This window comes from Eptesicus fuscus, chromosome 23 (assembly GCF_027574615.1).
Source record: "Eptesicus fuscus isolate TK198812 chromosome 23, DD_ASM_mEF_20220401, whole genome shotgun sequence".
In the NCBI taxonomy this organism is placed as follows: domain Eukaryota; kingdom Metazoa; phylum Chordata; class Mammalia; order Chiroptera; family Vespertilionidae; genus Eptesicus; species Eptesicus fuscus.
In genome coordinates, this window is record NC_072495.1 from 26,060,239 (window position 1) to 26,079,115 (window position 18,877).

Sequence of the window (18,877 nt, forward strand, 5' to 3'; positions counted from 1 at the left end):
TATTTTTGTGATGCCAGTGTTCAACCCAGAAGCGTGGGAGCAGAGAAACTGAGCCTCTCTTTTCAATCTGATGTTTGTTTTCTCTGTTGCAGATGAATTTCCCGAGGTAAACCGAGCCTCAATTCGTCAGGACCACAAGGGGCGATTCTATGAAGACTTCTATAAGTATGTTTTGGGTCCTTCACTAGAACCCCCTCTCCTTGTTTTTTGGTGGTTTTCTTTCCTAACTGTTTTTTTTTTAATTAACCTTTGTATTTTGGAATAATTTTAGGTTTACAGAGAAGTTGCAAACATAATCTAGAGAGTTCCCATAGACCCTTCACCCAGTTTTCCCTGTTAACATTTCATAACCAAGGTACATTTGTCAGAACTGCAGAAACATTACTATTCACTAAGTTTCAGGCTTTTCTCAGATTTCACCGGTTTTTCCATTTATGTACCCTGTTGTTCCAGGGTCCAGTCTAGGATACTACGTCACCTTACGACTTCCCAAGCTTTTCGTGGGAAATATTTCAAGCTTGCAGAAAAGAATGAGCAATATAATGAACCCATATACTAATGCCTGGTTTTAACAGTTGTTACCATGCCATATTTGCTTCATCTGTTCTTTTTGTGGCTAAATTATGATTGAGAGTAAATTATAGATATTATAACATTTTGCTCCTCTGCATAGCTCTAGAGTAAGGGCATTTCCATGTATAATCACAGTGTAATTACATACTTACCCACAATTTCTTTTTTTACCGTAATCACCTTCAACAAGATTAATAATAATTCTATAATATTGTTCAATATCTAGTACATATTCAGATTTCCTTAATTGTCTCCAAAACAACTTTTTTGTTTGGTCTGCTTAAGCAATTTCCCCTTTCTTCCCTCTCCTCCCCCACCACGTGTTGACTTCATGGAGAATCTGAGTCAGTAGTCAGGTACATGCCCTTGACTGGGAATCAAACCCACAGCCCTTAGGTGTGCGGGCTGACGCTGTAACCACTGAGCCACACCGGCCAGGGCAGGGCAATTTTAAAATACCTTCTTCGTTTCCGTCTATGTGACTATTGGTGTGGTTACATTTCTTCGTTAATATTTGTTAAATGGTCTTGACTTTATCACTTGTAACTGTGTGGTAAAGCTCCCCCTAACTTTGGGAATCCCTTCTATCTACTCCTTGCCACCCTCTGAGGGACCTGCTGTCCTTTGCGTAGTAGTTGACTGACACCCGTTTCATGATGACGCTCCTTTCAGAGTGGTGGTGCAGAATGAGAGGAGAGAAGAGTGGACTTCGCTCCTGGTGACCATTAAAAAACTCTTCATCCAGTACCCAGTGTTGGTGCGACTGGAACAGGCAGGTACTGCATCCACGGGCCAGAAGGTGCAGCAGGGAAGAGGTGTGGGACGAGGCTGGGAGAAGAAGAGGCTCATGCTTATTCCCCTTCCAGTGCTGTGTGTAGTTTCTGCTTCCATCAGCTTTCTTATCTTAAAAAAATATATTTTTTATTGATTTCAGAGAGGTAGGAAAAGGGAGAGAGAGATAGAAACACCAACGATGAGAAAGAATCATGGATCGGCTGCCTCTCACACGCCTCACCCTGGGGATCGAGCCCGCAACCCGGGCACGTGCCCTGACCGGGAATCGAACCGTGACCTCCTGGTTCCTAGGTTGACGCTCAACCACTGAGCCACACTGGCTGGGCTCAGGTTTCTGTTTCTGGTTGGGTCCAGGGGTTCATTACCTATGCAGTAATTTCCATAATGTCCCCACCACAGGGGAGCCAGGCCCCTTCCACTTGCTTCACAAGAGTTTCTCATGCGCTGTCTTCCTTCTCTTGTGTCTTTTGCTTCAGAGGGCTTTCCTCCAGGAGACAACTCTACCTCAGCACAAGGGAACTACCTAGAGGCCATCAACCTGTCGTTCAATGGTGAGTGAGGACAGCGGCCGCCAAGAGCAGGCATCCTGCTGACGGCCTGACTCTGGCCTTCCCTGTACCGATGCCGAAGACCCAGGCCTGGTTGGTGGTGGTCACACCCACCTCCCCCGCAAATGAACTGAGAGCATTAACTCCTGATGGCCAGAGTGTAGCTCTTAGGTCTTCTGTTGGGAACTTCACTTGCTGTTCTCATGTTTCTCAGGGTGACCTCAGAGTAAAGCGCTGGGGGGGGGGACGGGGTCCCCCTTGGGCTCTTGGTTTTACTAAACTGTATTCTTACTCTTTTTCATCCCAGCCCTCAGCTGCTCCTAGGCAATTTTTTCAATCAACTTTTTAAAAATATATATATTTTATTGAATTTTTACAGAGAGGAAGGGAGAGGGATAGAGAGCTAGAAACATCGATGAGAGAGAAACATCGACCAGCTGCCTCCTGCACACCCCCTACTGGGGACGTGCCCGCAACCAAGGTACATGCCCTTGACTGAAATTAGTATTTGATTCTTTTTAAAAAATATATATTTTTATTGATGTCAGAGAGGAAGGGAGAGGGAGAGAGAGAGAAACATCAATGATGGGAGAGAATCACTGACCGGCTGCCTCCTGCATGCCCCCTATTGGGAATCGAGCCTGCAACCCCCGGCATGTGCCCTTGACTGGAATCGAACCCTGGACCCTTCAGTCCTCAGGCTGACGCTCTATCCACTGAGCCACACCAGCTAGGGCAGTATTTTATTCCTACAAGTTTTAGTACCGCCTCATTTGTGGAAACTAATGGCATGACGTTTGAGCCTATAAGGCTGGCTGCACAAGGCAAGTATCAATGGAGAGAGATGAGCAAAGGCGACGCGGTGACATAGTCTTGTGTGAGGCAGTTCTTCATGTAAAAGGGGAAAGGCAGGCATCTGTGGCTGGTTTCTGAAAAGCTGCAACATCTCCATTGGAGGTTTTTTTTGCTTCGTTTCCAGTGTTTGACAAGCACTATATCAACCGCAACTTTGACCGAACTGGGCAGATGTCCGTGGTGATCACGCCTGGGGTGGGTGTGTTCGAAGTGGACCGTCTGCTCATGATCCTGACCAAGCAGCGGATGATAGATAACGGTAACGCTCCCTGGGTCCTGCTCACTTCCCCTGCTCTGTGCACCGGAGGTCGGGGAGTGTGGGTGATGTCAGGGGACAAAAAGTGGTTTGGGAGAAGTTGGGTCATACACAGTTAAGCCCTTTCCCTAATTTCAGATTTTTTTTTTAACTGTACATTTTTTTAAAATTGATTTCAGAGAGGAAGGGAGAGGGAGAGAGATAGAAATATCAATGATGAGGGAGAATCATTGATCAGCTGCCTCCTGCACGCCCCCTACTGGGGATGGAGCCCACAATCTGGGCGTGTGTCCTTGACTGTAATCGAACCTGGGACCATTCAGTCCGCAGGCCGATGCTGTATCCATTGAGCCAAACCAGACAGGGCCCTAATTTCAGATTTTAATATGTTAGTGTACCCTGCTTATCTCTGAAGGGCATAACTGGTACTCTGAGTTCCCCAAACATATTTGACACTGGGGAACCCTTTTGGGGGTGATGGTTTCAAGGAACCAGTGTCCATCAGCCCACACTGGGAAGTCCCATCGTATCGCCTAGTGCAGCCCTCCCTCTGTGGGGTGCCATGCTTCCCCAGCTCGCACCCCGGGCCCGCATTTAATCTGTGCTTCCACAACAGGATGGGCTGGGAAAGTAAATCCCAATTGCCAGGAAAGCCCTGCTAAGTGACGTGGATCTTTTGGCTTTTTACGGAGATGACAGGTTCCTTTCCCTGTCTGGCCTCGACCCTGGTCATGGAGGCCTGACTGTCTGTGTGACAAATCATGATCTGCAAGGCAGGCAGAGGCTGACTGTCGAGCACCGAGTAGTGGCAGGTGTGACAGACTTGGTCACAGGACAGAGAAAACAAAATACATCTGTGTTCTTCTTTGCTGCGTAGGCAGCACCGGCAGGCGTGGGGGGGTTGTAAATCGTAGCACGGGAAGTTGGCTCTGCCTCAGACCCTCACCCAGTGAGATAACCTCAATAGTAGATTGGCGCACTGATCTCCGCCTCTCCCTGCCTCACCTCTATCCATCCTCTTCTTGTCTTTTTTTTTTAGGGATTGGTGTAGACTTGGTGTGCATGGGGGAGCAGCCGTTACACGCTGTCCCGCTGTTCAAGGTAATTCGGCTTTGGATTGCTTACCGAAGGCCAGTTTCCAGGGCCGGGGCGGTCTTGATTATAGTTTTTATTAAAAACAAAAGTTGGGCTGGGGGGTGGGGGGAGGATGGGAGCAGGCTGGAGAGCCAATGGGGGGAAAAGGAGGGCCTAGGTAATACTTTCAGCAATGAAGACTAAGAGAAGGAAAAAAAGAAAGAGAAGGGGAGCAGTCGCCTGGCCTGCTTGTTTTCGTAGCTGATCTGCGCTGACCTCTCCCTTGCAGCTGCACAACCGGAGTGCTCCTTGCGATTCCCGTCTGGGCGACGACTATAATATTCCTCACTGGATAAACCACAGGTGGGCGTGGCGTGTGACAAGAATGTCAAATAACTTCCTTGCCATTTTCTCTATAAAGTCTCTTGTCAAGATGTGGAAACCAAAGTCTAACATTTGCTTAAAGCTTCTCTGTGTACATGCCCGACCGGCGTGGCTCCGTGGTTGAGCATCGACCTCTGAACCAGGCGGTCACAGTTTGATGCCCAGTCAGGGCCCAGCACCATGCCAAGCATCCGGGTGAAAAATTATTATGGTATAAATAGGTTTATCTCTGCCAAAAGAAGGAGAGTCTAGTCCAGTTAGGAATCAGAACTAGCACGAACACGATTGAAAGCATAATTAATGTTTGATAGTAATTACAAAAGAAGTCAGCATTGGCGAGACCAGGTAAGACTGAGACAGAGGCATTCAGGAGGCGGCTGATCCAGGGCCGCGATTTCAGCTGTGTCTTGAGGTTTAAAAAAGAAGGGGGTGTATGCCCTGGCCGGTGTGGCTCAGTAGATAGAGCGTCGGCTTGCAGACTGAAGGGTCCCGGGATCAATTCCAGTCAAGGGCACAGGCCCAGGTTGCGGGCTCGATCCCCAGTAGGGGGTGTGCAGGACGCAGCCGATCAATGATTCTCTGTCATCATCGATGTTTCTATCTCTCTCTCCCTCTCCCTTCCTCTCTGAAATCAATAGAATATATATTTTTAAAAAGGGTATTTGGATTGATGACCCTGTTTGTTTCTTCCACAGTTTCTACACCTCCAAAAGCCAGCTCTTTTGTAACAGTTTCACCCCCCGGATAAAACTGGCCGGAAAGAAGGTAGGTGTCACCCACCAGCAGAGCCTTGGGGACTGGCACACACCCGGGCGGTTATTTTGGTCCTGAGCTGCCCCCTTCCCCCAGGGGAATAAACAAGTTTAAGAAATTGCTTTTAGAACTTTTTACAATTTCCCACGTTAAATAAATAACAAGACTGATCCCCGTATGTAAGAAATATCTTTGGCAAAAATATGGCCAAAAACTATTTTTAGTTTTTAGTAATAAAAAGAATGATTTTTGTTATGATGCGACGGGTGTGTTCACCCACTGAGACCTCTCAGGTACTGGCAGGGACAACGACAGGGACACATGTTGCCGCAAAGGGGAAATATGTTAAAAAGATCACATCTTAGCAGGGCATTAAAGAAAGACACTTTCAGACAGGAGTGGGGACTCATCATTTTGCTTACCAAACCAAAGAGGTTTAAAACCTGTTAATAGCCGAAACCGGTTTGGCTCAGTGGATAGAGCGTCAGCCTGTGGACTCAAGGGTCCCGGGTTCGATTCCGGTCAAGGGCATGTGCCTTGGTTGCGGGTACATCCCCAGTGGGGGGTGTGCAGGAGGCAGCTGATCGATGTTTCTAACTCTCTATCCCTCTCTCTTCCTCTCTGTAAAAAAATCAATAAAATATATTTAAAAAACAAAACACCTGTTAATAATTATACCCAAAGCCTGTGAAATTGGTGCTTGAGTATCTGGTTCGTGTCCGATTCTTATGAGAAGCAGTTCAGCGTGTGTATGAAGAGCGGTGCAAAAGGTCATGCCATTTGACCACATCATTTTATTTCCGGCCACGTGGTCTAAGGAAATAATTGAGGACATTGTATCTGAAGAGACCTTGGTCTAGTGTTGTTGTTTTTTAAAAAATATATATTTTTATTGATTTCAGAGAGGAAGGGAGAGGGAGAGAGAGATAGAAACACCAGTGATGAGAGAGCATCATTGATCGGCTGCTTCTTGCACACCCCCTACTATGAACCGTGGTTCGTAGGTTGACGCTCAACCAGTGAGCCATGCCGGCAGGGCTAGTTTTATTCATAATAGTGACAAGTTGAAAAATAATAAGGAAATGGCTAAATAAACCATGAAATATCCACTCTATGGAATATATTTGCAGCCAATAAATGCCATTCTTAAGAGTCTGAAGAGCTGGTCTTGGACTTTGGCTCTGCCACCTGCCAATTGTGTGCCTTTGAACAAGTCCCTTATTCTTTCGAGAATTAAATAGCCTCTCCTGTGAAGTGGGGTCCGGGGGCCCACTGGGTGGAGTTGTGAGAGCAAACAGGATGTGAGGTGGGAGGAAAGGGCCTGGCAGGGCTGGAGGCCACGGTAGGTAGACGCCTGGCGTGCGCTCCTGCCTTTCCCTCAGTGTGAGAGGCGTGAGACGGCCTCCGCCCTGGGGAGCAGCCGCCGGCGTGCTGTGCCTTGTGGTCAGTCCTATTCCAGCGGGGAAGGGAGCGACTAATTCTCTCTATTTCCTCAGCCTGCCTCTGAGAGAGCGAAGAACGGCCGTGACACGTGTGAGTATTTTCCTCCTTTCATCTCTTTTAGAAAGAGTCAGCACCAAGAGGATGTGCGCTCACATAAAAAGTTCACAGCCAAGCTGGGAGGCCTGGGTTCCTAAGCCACCTTGTATATTTTTGTCCTGTCAACTGCAAGATGGATGATAATGCTAGGTCCATGGTAGGGGTCAGGGAGAACATTTGAAAGTACGAAACGTACACATGAAGATGATATTTTAAGAGTGGGATTACAGAAGAATGTGGTTCTGCCATCACCTTGCCTTTACTTAGCGTTATACTCTTTCCGCATCCTTTGACATATAAGTCATGTATCTCAACAACCTGATGAATGGTTATCATCCTTTTTAAAAACATATTTTTGTTAATTTTTAGAGAGAGAGAGGAAAGGAGAGGGAGAGAGAAAAACTTTGATGTGAGAGCAGAATATCTACCGGCTGCCTGCTGCCTGCCGAGGATCGAGCCTGCAACCCGGGCATGTGCCCTGACCGGGAATCGAACCAGCCACCTTTTGGTGCACAGCAGGATGCCCATCCAACTGACCCTCACCAGTCAGGGCCTCTCTCTCTTTTTTTTTTCTCCAGGGGGAGATGATGATGATGATCATCATCATCATTATGTCTTGCAGATTTTGATGAAGAGCCTCGGAAGGCATCTGGTTGAGAGGAGTTTTGACGACAGTTCATGTTATTTGTGTGTTTCAGCTCTTGGGACTCCGAAAGAAGCTGAGAATGCCCTTCCCATCCAAGTAGACTACGATGCCTACGACGCTCAGGTGTTCAGGCTGCCAGGCCCCTCCCGGGCTCAGCGCCTCGCCACCTGCAGGTCTTCTGCCCGATTCACTTGGGGGTGGATATAAAAACGGCTTGGGAAAATGGGAGGTCCGACGGGGACCTCTATGAGAGCAACCTCGAAAATGTTTTCAATTCAAATAGCGGGGGGCGGGCTGGAGGGCGTCAGTGGGGGAGAAAAGGAGACACATGTAATACTTTCAACAATAAAGAATTATTTTTTTAAAAATTAGCCAAATAGGAGGCATACCATAGAGATCATCAGGATTTTGTTTTCAGGTTCTCTGGGTCAGCCATGTGTTAGCTCTGTTTGCTGTGACATATTGTCCCTAATCGGAGCGCATTCTTCTGCTGTTTACTAGACACGCGGACATCTCATTGGGGATTTTTTAATATATATTTTTATTGATTTCCGAGAGGAAGGGAGGGGGGAGAGAGAGAGAGAGAAACATCCATGATGAGAGAGAATCATCGATCAGCTGCCTCCTGCAGGCCCCCCACTGGGGATCGAGCCCGCAACCCGGGCCTGTGCCCTGACCGGGAATCGAGCCGTGACCTCCTGGTTCATAGGTCGTCGCTCAACCCCTGAGCCACGCCGGCCACCGGCCAGGCTCATTGGGGATTGTTGTTATTGGCTTCCCAAGTGGCTTGGGCTAGTGACAGGTTTGAGGGCAGCGAGCGTCCCTTCCTTGGCGGTAACTTGTCCTCTCTCCCGGGCCAGGTCTGTGCGCGAGCAGGAGAGTCACAGTCGAAAGAGCGCCAGCTCCTGCGACGTCTCCTCCAGCCCTTCCGCACCCGGCCGGGCGCCGCCGCCCGCGGAGGAAGTGCGGAGCCAGGCCTCGGACGACAGCTCCCCGGGCAGGAGCGCCAACATCCTCATGGTCCCTCTCCCCCACCTGCACCAGTATGAAGTCAGCAGCTCCTTGGGCTACACCAGCACGCGAGGTCAGAGCCGAAGCCCGGGCCGAGCTGGGCCGAGCCGGGCACAGCTTCCTTCCTGCAGGGAGGGGTGGAGGAGTGGGGGGTCGTGGCCAGATGTGAGGCCACGTTTTAATGATTTTCATGCCAGTGCGATGAGTACAAACCACCTGAGCCGTCCGTGTGTGTGCCTACGAGGAAAAGCAAGCAGGTTTAGCGAACACCTTGACTCTCTGCCAGGGTCTGGCCCTCTGATCATCCATATACATATGTCTTATTGTTCCTCTCACATGCAGAACATACCCACCCCCATCTCCACGGGAGGCAATTCAAGTCCTGCCTTGGACGTATACCGGCTTCAAGGCCCGGGTCTGTCAGTCTAGGCGATGTGTGGTCCTCCCCATCGCAGTGTGGATGTGGCTTCACTGGGCCAGTCGTTTGGGGACCAAGACGAAGCATTTAAAGAGTAAACACGCCCACATCCAAGTAGACTTTCATTTCTCCCTGGTTTGGTGATTTCACGCGTTTCCCTCACTGCTTGGCAAGCATAACGTCCCAGATTCTTGTCAGCCTCGGCAGATCGGACTGCCTGGTTCTGGTTCCGTGTGGCTCTGTGCTCTGTCTCCGTGTCTCATCTCTACCATCACCGGCAGATGTCCTGGAGAACATGATGGAGCCGCCGCAGCGGGACTCCAGCGCGCCAGGGCGGTTCCACGTGGGGAGCGCGGAATCCATGCTGCACGTCCGACCTGGGGGCTACACGCCCCAGCGGGCGCTGATCAACCCCTTCGCCCCCTCACGGATGCCCATGAAGCTCACGTCCAACAGGAGGCGCTGGATGCACACCTTTCCTGTGGGTGAGTCGGTGGCTCAGGAGAGAGCCGTGGGCCGGGCCCTCCCAGGCCTGGTCCGCAGCACCAACCAACCCCGTGGCCTCGGTCAAGTATCCAAACTCCTCTGCGTCCCTCGCGCCCCGCCCGTAAGATGGGGTAGCCACGCCCACACTGCCTACCCCGAGGGTTCTTGGATAGACCCCGAGGGCACACCTGGGAATGGGCTTTGTCACTGTAGTGAGCCGTGTCGGGCTGAGGGCTTCTGTTCTGTTGGAAAGAGACTGTGCTTTGCCACCTGCTTTCTTTCCTAAGACTGATGGCCCTCGTTCTCGTTCATTCCTTCCTCCCTGCCTTTCTCTGGGTATTGATATTACTGTTGGTTGGTTTGTTTAAAGATTTTTTTAATTGATTTTTAGAGAGAGAGGAAGGGATAGAGAGAGGGAGAGAGAAACATCGATGTGTAAAGCAACACGTAGGTCGGCTGACTCTTGCAGGCCCCCCACCAGGGATTGAGCCTGCACCCCAGGCATGTGCCCCGATTGGAACTCAAACCAGCAACCCCTTGGTGACCAGGACGACGCTCAACCAACTGAGCCACACTGGCCAGGGCGCTATTACTGTTTTGGTTACTTAGTTATGTTCCCTTGTTGTTGTTTTTCCTTTGGGATCTCTGACAACTGCAAAACGAAATGTTTTTCCTCCAAATTCAGTTCTTCCGAGTCTGTCCTGTTCGATGTGTGCCTGTCCTGAAGGTGACCGTAGGTTTTAGGCAGCTGTGGCTGGAACGCACCTGCGGCTTCCTGGGCACGTGCCGGGCTGGGAAGGGACAGGTGCACGGAACGCCAGGGTTTCTCATGGGAGCCATCCTGCTGAGTGCCTAGAAATGCCTGGTTATTATTACTTATTATTATTATTTCCTTGCTTTAGTGTTACATAAGCCAGCAATGGCTCTGGTTGCTCCGGCTGTAATTGGGAGTCATTCTTTGCCCTCCTGTTCGCTGTCATAATCAGTCACGTGACCTGTTTCTTCCTGGGTCTCTTTCTTCCCATTGCTACCCCCGCTGGCTCCCTTCGCGTTCTCTTGGGAGAACTATTGGTGTTTCTCCCGTGACTCTTCGCTCTTCTTGCTTCGGTGCTTTTGCTCCAAACACGCGACCCGCAGCCCTTGACCGAAACAGTATCTCCAAAGCTGCATCCTCCTGCCCGCCCGGGCCTCTCATCGCCCAGGCGCCCCCTGGCCGGGCTCCCCAACCGTCGCCATCCTCGGAGGTTCCTTTCTTTCCCACGCTCGTCTGGCGGTCTCCTGCAACTGTCTTGCCTCTTGCACGCCTGGGGTCTCACACGGATCCCCTCTTCCACCCAGACATCCTCTCCTGCGGCCCCTGCTGACTTGAATGCTCTGAAACTTCTTTCTCTAGGAAGAATTTTTTAGCCGACTTGACTAATTCTGATGATCTCCTACTCGTCTTTATTGCGCTTATGTATCTTCTGCTTCTTCGAGTCACAGCTGTTGCTATCTTATATCTTAGTCAAGTCGTTGGTGTTTCTTTTTAAAAAATACGTTTTTATTGATTTCAGAGAGGAAGGGAGAGGGGGAGAGAGAGAAACATCAATGATGAGAGAGAACCATTGATTGGCTGCCTCCTGCACACCCCACACTGGGGATCGAGCCCACGAGCTGTCAGGTGGGGATGATGCTCAGTGGGTCTTTGTCTGGGTAGGACCATCCGGAGAGGCCATCCAGATCCATCACCAGACCCGACAGAATATGGCGGAGCTGCAGGGCAGCAGGCAGAGGGACCCCGCCCACTCCTCTGCAGAGCTGCTGGAGTTAGCCTATCATGAAGCTGCCGGAAGGTGAGAACGTGCGCAGGGCTCCGGACGGTACCCCGAGACCACCCTTCGGCATCCAAGATGCGCAGAACAGACCGCTGGCACAGCGTCACGTTGATGAGACTGGAAGAGCCAGTGTGAGATCGGGGTCAGCGTCACTCCCTTCAGCGGGCCACGTTCAAAGCAAACAGCCTGACGTTTTTGCCAGAAACGTTGCCCAGGCCCTGCTTTAGCTGGAGGTGTAATTCAGAGCACCGTTTGTAAACCTCAGACGTGAATGTCTTCTCGTCCTCGGTCAAGAGTGACAGGAGGTGCCGAGACCGGTGGTGCTTGCTGTGTGTGTTGGGCGGGCAGGCTCTGACTTTTGTCATTTTGGTCACTGAGAAATTTCCCTGCCGAGTTTAGGATAAATCAATGCTGAAAACAGTGGAAATCGAGGTCTGTGCTTTTTAAAAACAAGCCTTTTTGAACCAGAATTCTGAACGTGTTACAGGTGCCCAAAGAGACTCGGTCCAGGAAGAAAGCCATTTCAGCCTTGGCAAGCTTGAGTCCGGGGTACGCCTGGACTCACTGTGGTGCTTTAGGCAACACTTTGCAAAGAGCGGAGTTCGACCCCATTCACTCACCTCAGCATCCCCCGGGGTGGATGAGGGATGCAGATGGGATGTGACCATCTCTACCAGATCAGCTGGCTGCCCCACGTCCTCCTGTTGGTGTGAGCAGGGGAGGCTTAGAGCAGAAGGGGCAGGCGGTCTAGCCTGGCAACAGCAGGGAAGGTGCCTGGGCAGGAGGGGCTGGTCACAGGAGGCGGGACCTGGCACACAGGCCACGCGCCGCGGCCTGGGAGCCTGGGATACGGATCCCAGCGGTTGCCAGCCTGTGTGGCTGAGTACCCAGTCCTGCTTTTGATGACGACCCCGGGATGCAGGGTGAGCAGGATACAGGAGGCCGCGATGTGCACTAAGCCCGGTGGCTGGGCTCTGTTCCCTGCAGGCACAGCTCCTCCCGCCAGCCTGGCGACGGCACGTCCTTCTTGAACTTCAGCGGGACGGAAGCGCTGGCTGCCAGCCTGCTTAGCAGCGGCGGTGCAGGTAACCAACCGAGGCGGCGCCAGAGCCGGGGTGCTCGGAGCGGGCTCACCCGGGGACCAGAAAGGAAGGGCCGCGTCTATTTTGGGATCATGTCAGCCGCCATTTGGGGTGACCTATTTGGAAGCAGTGCTTTAGAATGCATGGAATTATAAATGGGCCGCACGTTACATTTTTAGCCGGGAACAGGCTGGTCAAGCCGCATTTATCACCGGTCTGTCAGTGCGTCGTGACCGAGGACGACTTACGAGCTTGGCGTTAAGGGCGGCACCAGGGCCGGGGCAAGAGAGAGCTCTGCTCCCGAGAGAGCTTTCCATTGTGTGTGTGTGTGTGTTGGGGGGCTGGGGGCGAGCCCCCCTCCATAAAAACAACTGGGAGAGGCCCCGAGGGGAACAGTGTGGTGTATTTTGTCCTCTTACTTCTTTGCATTTCTCGTGCGGCCCGTGTGGCACGGTGGTTGAACGTCGACCCCTGAACCAGGAGGTCGCGGTTCAATCCTGGGTCAGGGCCCATGCCCAGGGGGTGGGCTTGCCTCTGTCCGGAACATGCTTTTTCTCTTCCTTCAACCCTTGGTTCTGCTTGGGAAATGGCAGCTTCGTCTTGACGAATCAGCTCCAGCAACGCCCCTCCCGTTGCAGCCCTCTGGTGCCCCTGCCTCCTCCCCAGGCCTTCCCCGGAGCTGTGAGGCATGTTCCCACAGCGCTTCACACGCATGACCCCGTCGTCCCACTTGGCGCGTTCTGATCCCATCGCTTCCGTGTTTGTCTCTCTACTAGCCCGGAAGAGCTTGTCTCTGCTCGTCCCCACGTTGTCCCCACACCCGCACACGTATCGACAGGTGAACGTACACTTCCAAGGCCAAGCTGCCATATGTGAGAAGCATCTGAATGACCCACAGAGTCATTCACATTTGTCTGCGAGTGTTCAATTACCTAAATGTGTTCTAGAATGTTTAGCGTCATAGAGAAGGCGTGGGCACCTCGGCGGGTAATATAGTCTGGGTGATGTATGGGTAATGTAGTGAAGTAGGGTCATCCTTACTCTTGCCCTGTCCCTTTATGTCCAATAGCATGTGTTTTCAAAGGGGTCAGGGGTCAACAGGAGGTGGTCTGTAGCAATGGCCTCACATGGGACTTGAACTCCCACCTTTGATTTTGTGTTTCCCGGTCAATCGTGTCAGCCAGCCACGGAAAGGAATGCGATAAAATCGTTCTGTGTTGCCATGTGCAATAACCAGTTCATGTCAGATTTACCTTCAGGATTGATCTAGAATCTCACCATCTCTCATCACCTCCACCACTCCTCGCTCGGTCCAACGTACCCCCCATCATCTTTCGCCTGAATTAGCTCAGAAGCCTGCTCACTGCCCTTCCATATAGAAACGTCAATGATGAGAGCGAGTCATGGATCGGCTCCCTCCTGTACAACCCACATGGGGGATCGAGCCCGCAACCCGGGCATGTGCCAACCCCGGGAATCGAAGCGTGACATAGGTCGACGCTCAGCCTATGAGCCACGCCGCTGGGCTGGATCTTTCCTTTTTGGTGTTGTTTATGATTGTATCTCTAGAGTGTAAAACGGTTCCTGGCACATATCCGGTAGCTGAATGAAGGCTGAAAGCCTTCTGAGGTCAGCTTTCTCTCTACTGAAGGTTTTTCTTCTCTCTCTTAAAACCTTTAGCATTCGTTCTGGAACAATGAACTGGATTCCTCTCCTCACAGCATCGGACAGCCTTTTTCTGCCTTGCTTGGTTTGGAATCGACTCCTTTCAGCCATCCTCAATCCCCATAGATTGCTCTCTTCATACCCACTAAACTCTCACCCGTTCCAGAAGTGTTTCTTGAACGCTAGGCACTATGCTAAGGCCTGAGAAGAAGCCAAATGATTCGGGCACCGATTCTTCTCCCCTCAGGGAGCTCTGGCTTGGGATTCTGTTTGAAGCAGTTCCATGGGGGGTAGCAATCATGAAAGTAAAGCCCTCGTCCTGGGCAGTTTGGCTCCGTGAATAGAGTGTCAGCCCATGGGCTGAAAGGTCCTGGGTTCGATTCGGGTCAAGGGCACATATCTCAGTTGCAGACTCGATCCCCGGCCCTGGTCAGGGCGCATTTGGAAGACAACCAATCGATGTGTCTCTCACATCAATGTTTCTCTCTCTCTGTCTCTCCCCCTCCCTTCCACACTCTAAAAAAAAAGAGAAATTAAAGCCTTCTTCCTTATCTCTGCTCATCCCCACATTGTCCCCACACCCGCACGAGTGGTTCCAGTGGTACCGTGTGGTTTGAACACGTGACCTACGACCAGAACCAAGTTCCCAGCCCGACTCCTCATGGCCTTTGGCGTTTGGCCCTCAGCCTGGGCTGAGCCTCACCTGTGTAATGGGCATAAAGGCTTTCGCCTCCTCCCCGCCTGCCCACCTGCCTCGCCAAGTTGCAGCGATCAAAAGTAGATCAGGTTCCTTGAAGGCAAAATGTCACATTGGGTTCTCTTTTGGGGACAAGGTGGGGTCTCAACAAACCGCTAGTTAACATTTCATTCATTAAAACACAGACGACCTCATCTGTGACCTCCCCCTCCCCCGCTGGGCTTGACAGTCTGCACCACCTGCAGGCACGCAGGCGTGACTCAGATTTTCTCCGGCACTTGGACTGAATTCCTAGCGAGTCATGGTTCCCAGGAGGTGTCTCTGTGGGTCTCCCTCCCGGCCCCGTCGGGTTTCATTCTGAGCTTTGCTGGCTGGAGCCTGGCACCTGGGCCATTCCTTTGTTTTTCACACGCGGCCCAGCAGGGACCATGTTGGTGGGACTGGGCAGATAGTTTTCAGCTCTCTGCTTCCTTTTTTTTAAATATATTTGCCCTGGCCGGTTTGGCTCAGTGGATAGAGGGTCGGCCTGCAAACTGAAAGGTCCCAGGTTCGATTCCGGCCAAGGGCACATGCTCGGGTTGTGGGCTCGATCCCCAGTGGGGGACTTGCAGGAGGCAGCCGATCCATGATTCTCTCTCATCATGGATGTTTCTATCTCTCTCCCCTCTTCCTTCCTCTCTGAAATCAATAAAAGTATATTTTAACTATATTTTTTTATTGATTTCATGTTTTTAAAGGGACATTTAAATATTTACATGTGTGTCTTAAAATGAGTTCTATTACATTTCAGTTGAAATGCAAATAAGTTGCATTCAAAGAATCTGTTTTTCTTTCAGCCTGGTTATAGGTGAAATCATGTGTGTTTTCTCCTCAGGTAGTAAGCTTTGATGTCTTACTTCAAACAGCCATGATTTGGGGAAGGACGAAATTTAAATAGGTCATTTTATGCTTGCTAAAGATTACTTTTATGCTTGCTAAAGATGGCTTTACTTCGTTTAAAATGACTTTGAAATACGTCCCTTTTCTTACTATAAGTGGTAAACTGCCTTTTGCAAGGTCTCAGTGGGCAAAGAATAGTATTGATGACCTCAGAGCCGCGTTCTGGCTCATTCCCAGGTTTTAGAGTGATCCTTTTCCTTCGATTGACTCCTTTGTGCTGTTGGAAATCCTCAGCACTTGGTTTACATCTTTATTTTTAGCTCTAGTTTTGGGCTTTTAAAACCACGACTGGTGAGAACTTTTTTGGAAGAATGAGCCTCATTGAAACCAGCTGTTTTCCTCTTTCCATAGGGATGAACCCCAGGACCCAGAATAAGGATTCTCTGGAGGACAGTGTCTCTACCTCTCCAGACCCAAGTAAGAGGGGCGGCTGGCTGGGGAAGGTGGAAAGGAGGTGGGGCTGTGGGGTGGCCGGGGCACGAGGAAGCAAGAGGGGGCCCTGTGGGAAGAGAATGGCCTGGAACCCCACATGGCTCCTGGGTACCAGGAGGCAGTGTGGTGAGGGAGGACTCTGTAGCCTCTCGGATGGAAAGTGGGAAGGGCGTGGCCAAACGACCTGTTCTGAAAGGTGGTTCAGAGGAACGTGGGAAGGTAACAGAACTTTCATGAGGCTGTTGGGCCGGTCTAGAGCTGGCCTTAGCCCTTAGGTACCTAGTGATGGCTTGGGGGGAGAGCTGGGACTCTGTACACACCTGGAGCTGGAAACGTCTGACTGGGTTGCATTTGTTCTGATCATCCTTTTCTCCTGAAGTAGCTGAACCACTTACCATAGCCGACCCTTGACCACCATGGGGCTTGGGGCCCTGACCCCTGTGTGCTGACAATCCACATATAACTTAAACAGTTTTTTTATTGAGTGATTGATTTTAGAGAGAGGAAGAGAGGGAGGGAGAAAGAAAAAGAGAAGAGAGAGCGAGTGAGCGAGAGAGAGAGAGAGAGAGAAACATTGATCTGTTATTCCACCCGTCCCACAACCTTGGTGGATCTGGGCAGCCCTCCAGCCAACTGAGCTACCCGGCCAGGGCTCTGTTTTGAATTCTTGAAATGTGAACGAGTTAACAAGATTGTGCATAGTCCAACTCGTAGACTCAGAGAGTGGCATGGTAGTTACCAGGCGCTTAGGCAGGAGGTGGAAATGGGGTGTTGCTAGTCCGTGGACATGGAAGTTTCAGTCACGCAAGATGAGTAAGTTCTAGAGCTCCGCAGTACGGCATTGTGCCCAGTTACTAATACTGTGTGGTACACTTAAAAATGCATAAGAGGGTGAATCTCGTGTTAAGTGTTCTTACCATAATAATAAAGTAAAATTGAAACAAACAAGCTACACATCAGCCCGAGACCTGTGTGGCTCATGGAGTTGGGCCGATTGTAGGTCAGATGCGATTCCCCAAGGCAGCGGTGCTGCGTGGGGCATGTTTCCTGCTCGGACTGAGCACGCGGCCCTCCTGTCCTGCAGCCCCGGGGTCAGTGGGATCCCCTGCGCTGGTCAGGGTGTGTCTGCATGCTGGAAAGGCGCCTGAGCAGAGGGTTGTGGTCCTGTCGCCGCTGGGAGGTCAGGCTTGGCCAGCTGTGTAAAGGGGTTGGTGGACACGTCCAGCTGCCCCGAGGAGGCAGGGTGAGGGCTGCTCAGGAGCAGGTAAACCGCGCCGAAGGACACGGTACCGTGCAAAGAAGCTGGATTAGGGTCTCGCCCGGGGTTCAGGGGCAAAGGCGTGGGGTGTTTCTGTTTCATATCGCTCCTTCGTACAGAGACTTGGAAGATAGTCTTCACTTCAGTGACTTAAAGAAATAGCCACTCTGTTCACCTTAACTCACTGATGCTCCACTGGGGGAGGGGGATGCTGTCCTGGGGGGACACGTGGCCATGTCTGCAGACATGTTTGGTTTTCACAACCAGGAGATGCCATTGGCGTCTAGTGAGTAGCGTCCATGGTGCTGCTCCACATCCCACAATGCACAGGGCAGCCCCCCCCCCTCCCCCGATCCCCGCAACACAGAATTATCCAATGTGAACACCTCAGTCGTGCCGAGGTGGAGAAACCCCGCTTTAACAAAGAGCAGGCAATTTGGGGGCAGACCCCTGTGGTCAGGCCCACGCTACCTACCCATTGAAGCTTTCCTTTCTAGGTTGTTCAGCTCAGTCTCGTACACTTCCGGCCTTATAACGGTCCCAAGCACCCTTGACTTCTCTTCCTGCCCTTTTGGATCTGTGACTTATTTTTGCAATTCCGAAAGAATTCCTAAATTCTGCTACCGTGTGCCGCTTGCTCCCAAACCCAGCTGAGCTCTCCTCCTCGCTCCGCCAGCCCCTCTGCCGGCTCAGGAGGCTCGGCCTCGAGCCCTCTCCTGCTCTGGGGACGCGATTCGCTTGGTTCGATGTGGCCCCCCTGCCTGCCCCGCAGTAACCTCCTTGCCATCACAGCTTAGAGCTCACAATCAGCAGAAAACGAAGAATCAGCTCTGAATCCCATTTGCATGAGGGGATTGAAGAAGCAGCACGCGCACTGCATTGTCTAACAAACTGTTTCTCTCTTTCTCTTTCTCCCTCCCCATCCCCATGCCTGGAAATTTTGTCACCTTTCACCGTGAACTCCCCTCCTCCCCTCCCCGCTCCTCTGGCTCCCCTCCCTGCCCGCCACTGTCCACGCTTGCCGTGGCGACCACACGTGCCTCCCCCGTTGACACGAGGCAGTTCTGACGCTGTCTGCCCCCCCTGTAGTGCCAGGCTTCTGTTGCACAGTTGGAGTGGACTGGAAGTCTCTCACGACTCCGGCGTGCCTCCCCCTCACCACCGACTACTTCCCCGACCGCCAGGGCCTGCAGAACGACTACACCGAGGGCTGCTACGACCTCCTCCCGGAGGCCGACATGGACAGGTGCGTGTCAGGGGCGGGTGTTGGCGGGCAGTCCGGGCATGGCCAGGTGTGCGTCAAAACACTGAAGTTTCAAACCCGTGTCATCTTACACTTAGGAAACGTTACGATGCAAGAACTGTTCATTTTTCTTTTTTAAAAGAAAATACTTTTATTGATTTCAGAGAGGAAGGGAGAGGGAGAGAGAGAGAGAAACATCCATGATGAGAGAGAATCACGGATCGGCTGCCTCCTGCACGCCCCCCTACTGGGGATCAAGCCCACAACCCGGGCAAGTGCCCGGACCAGGAATTGAATGAACCCTGACCTCCTGGTTCATAGGTCGATGCTCAACCACTGAGCCACACCAGCTGGGCTCTTTTTCTTTGGAGTTCTGTTGACCCGCCTCCTTTAACCATTTCCCCTCATT

The 18,877-nt window shown here is 51.5% G+C and overlaps 1 protein-coding gene across 1 annotated transcript in view; it reads left to right on the top strand.

Moving 5' to 3' along the window:
- DEPDC5 (DEP domain containing 5, GATOR1 subcomplex subunit) overlaps window positions 1-18,877 on the top strand; it is a 66,419-nt gene that overhangs the window by 16,727 nt on the left and 30,815 nt on the right. Inside the window, exons 12-26 of the mRNA XM_054712697.1 lie at window positions 93-165; window positions 1,246-1,349; window positions 1,845-1,919; window positions 2,896-3,030; window positions 4,067-4,128; window positions 4,391-4,464; window positions 5,181-5,250; window positions 6,735-6,771; window positions 7,476-7,596; window positions 8,284-8,507; window positions 9,134-9,337; window positions 11,035-11,170; window positions 12,140-12,237; window positions 15,887-15,952; window positions 18,315-18,471. Coding sequence (XP_054568672.1) covers window positions 93-165; window positions 1,246-1,349; window positions 1,845-1,919; window positions 2,896-3,030; window positions 4,067-4,128; window positions 4,391-4,464; window positions 5,181-5,250; window positions 6,735-6,771; window positions 7,476-7,596; window positions 8,284-8,507; window positions 9,134-9,337; window positions 11,035-11,170; window positions 12,140-12,237; window positions 15,887-15,952; window positions 18,315-18,471 — 1,636 coding nt within the window. The remainder of the gene's footprint in view (window positions 1-92; window positions 166-1,245; window positions 1,350-1,844; window positions 1,920-2,895; window positions 3,031-4,066; window positions 4,129-4,390; window positions 4,465-5,180; window positions 5,251-6,734; window positions 6,772-7,475; window positions 7,597-8,283; window positions 8,508-9,133; window positions 9,338-11,034; window positions 11,171-12,139; window positions 12,238-15,886; window positions 15,953-18,314; window positions 18,472-18,877) is intronic.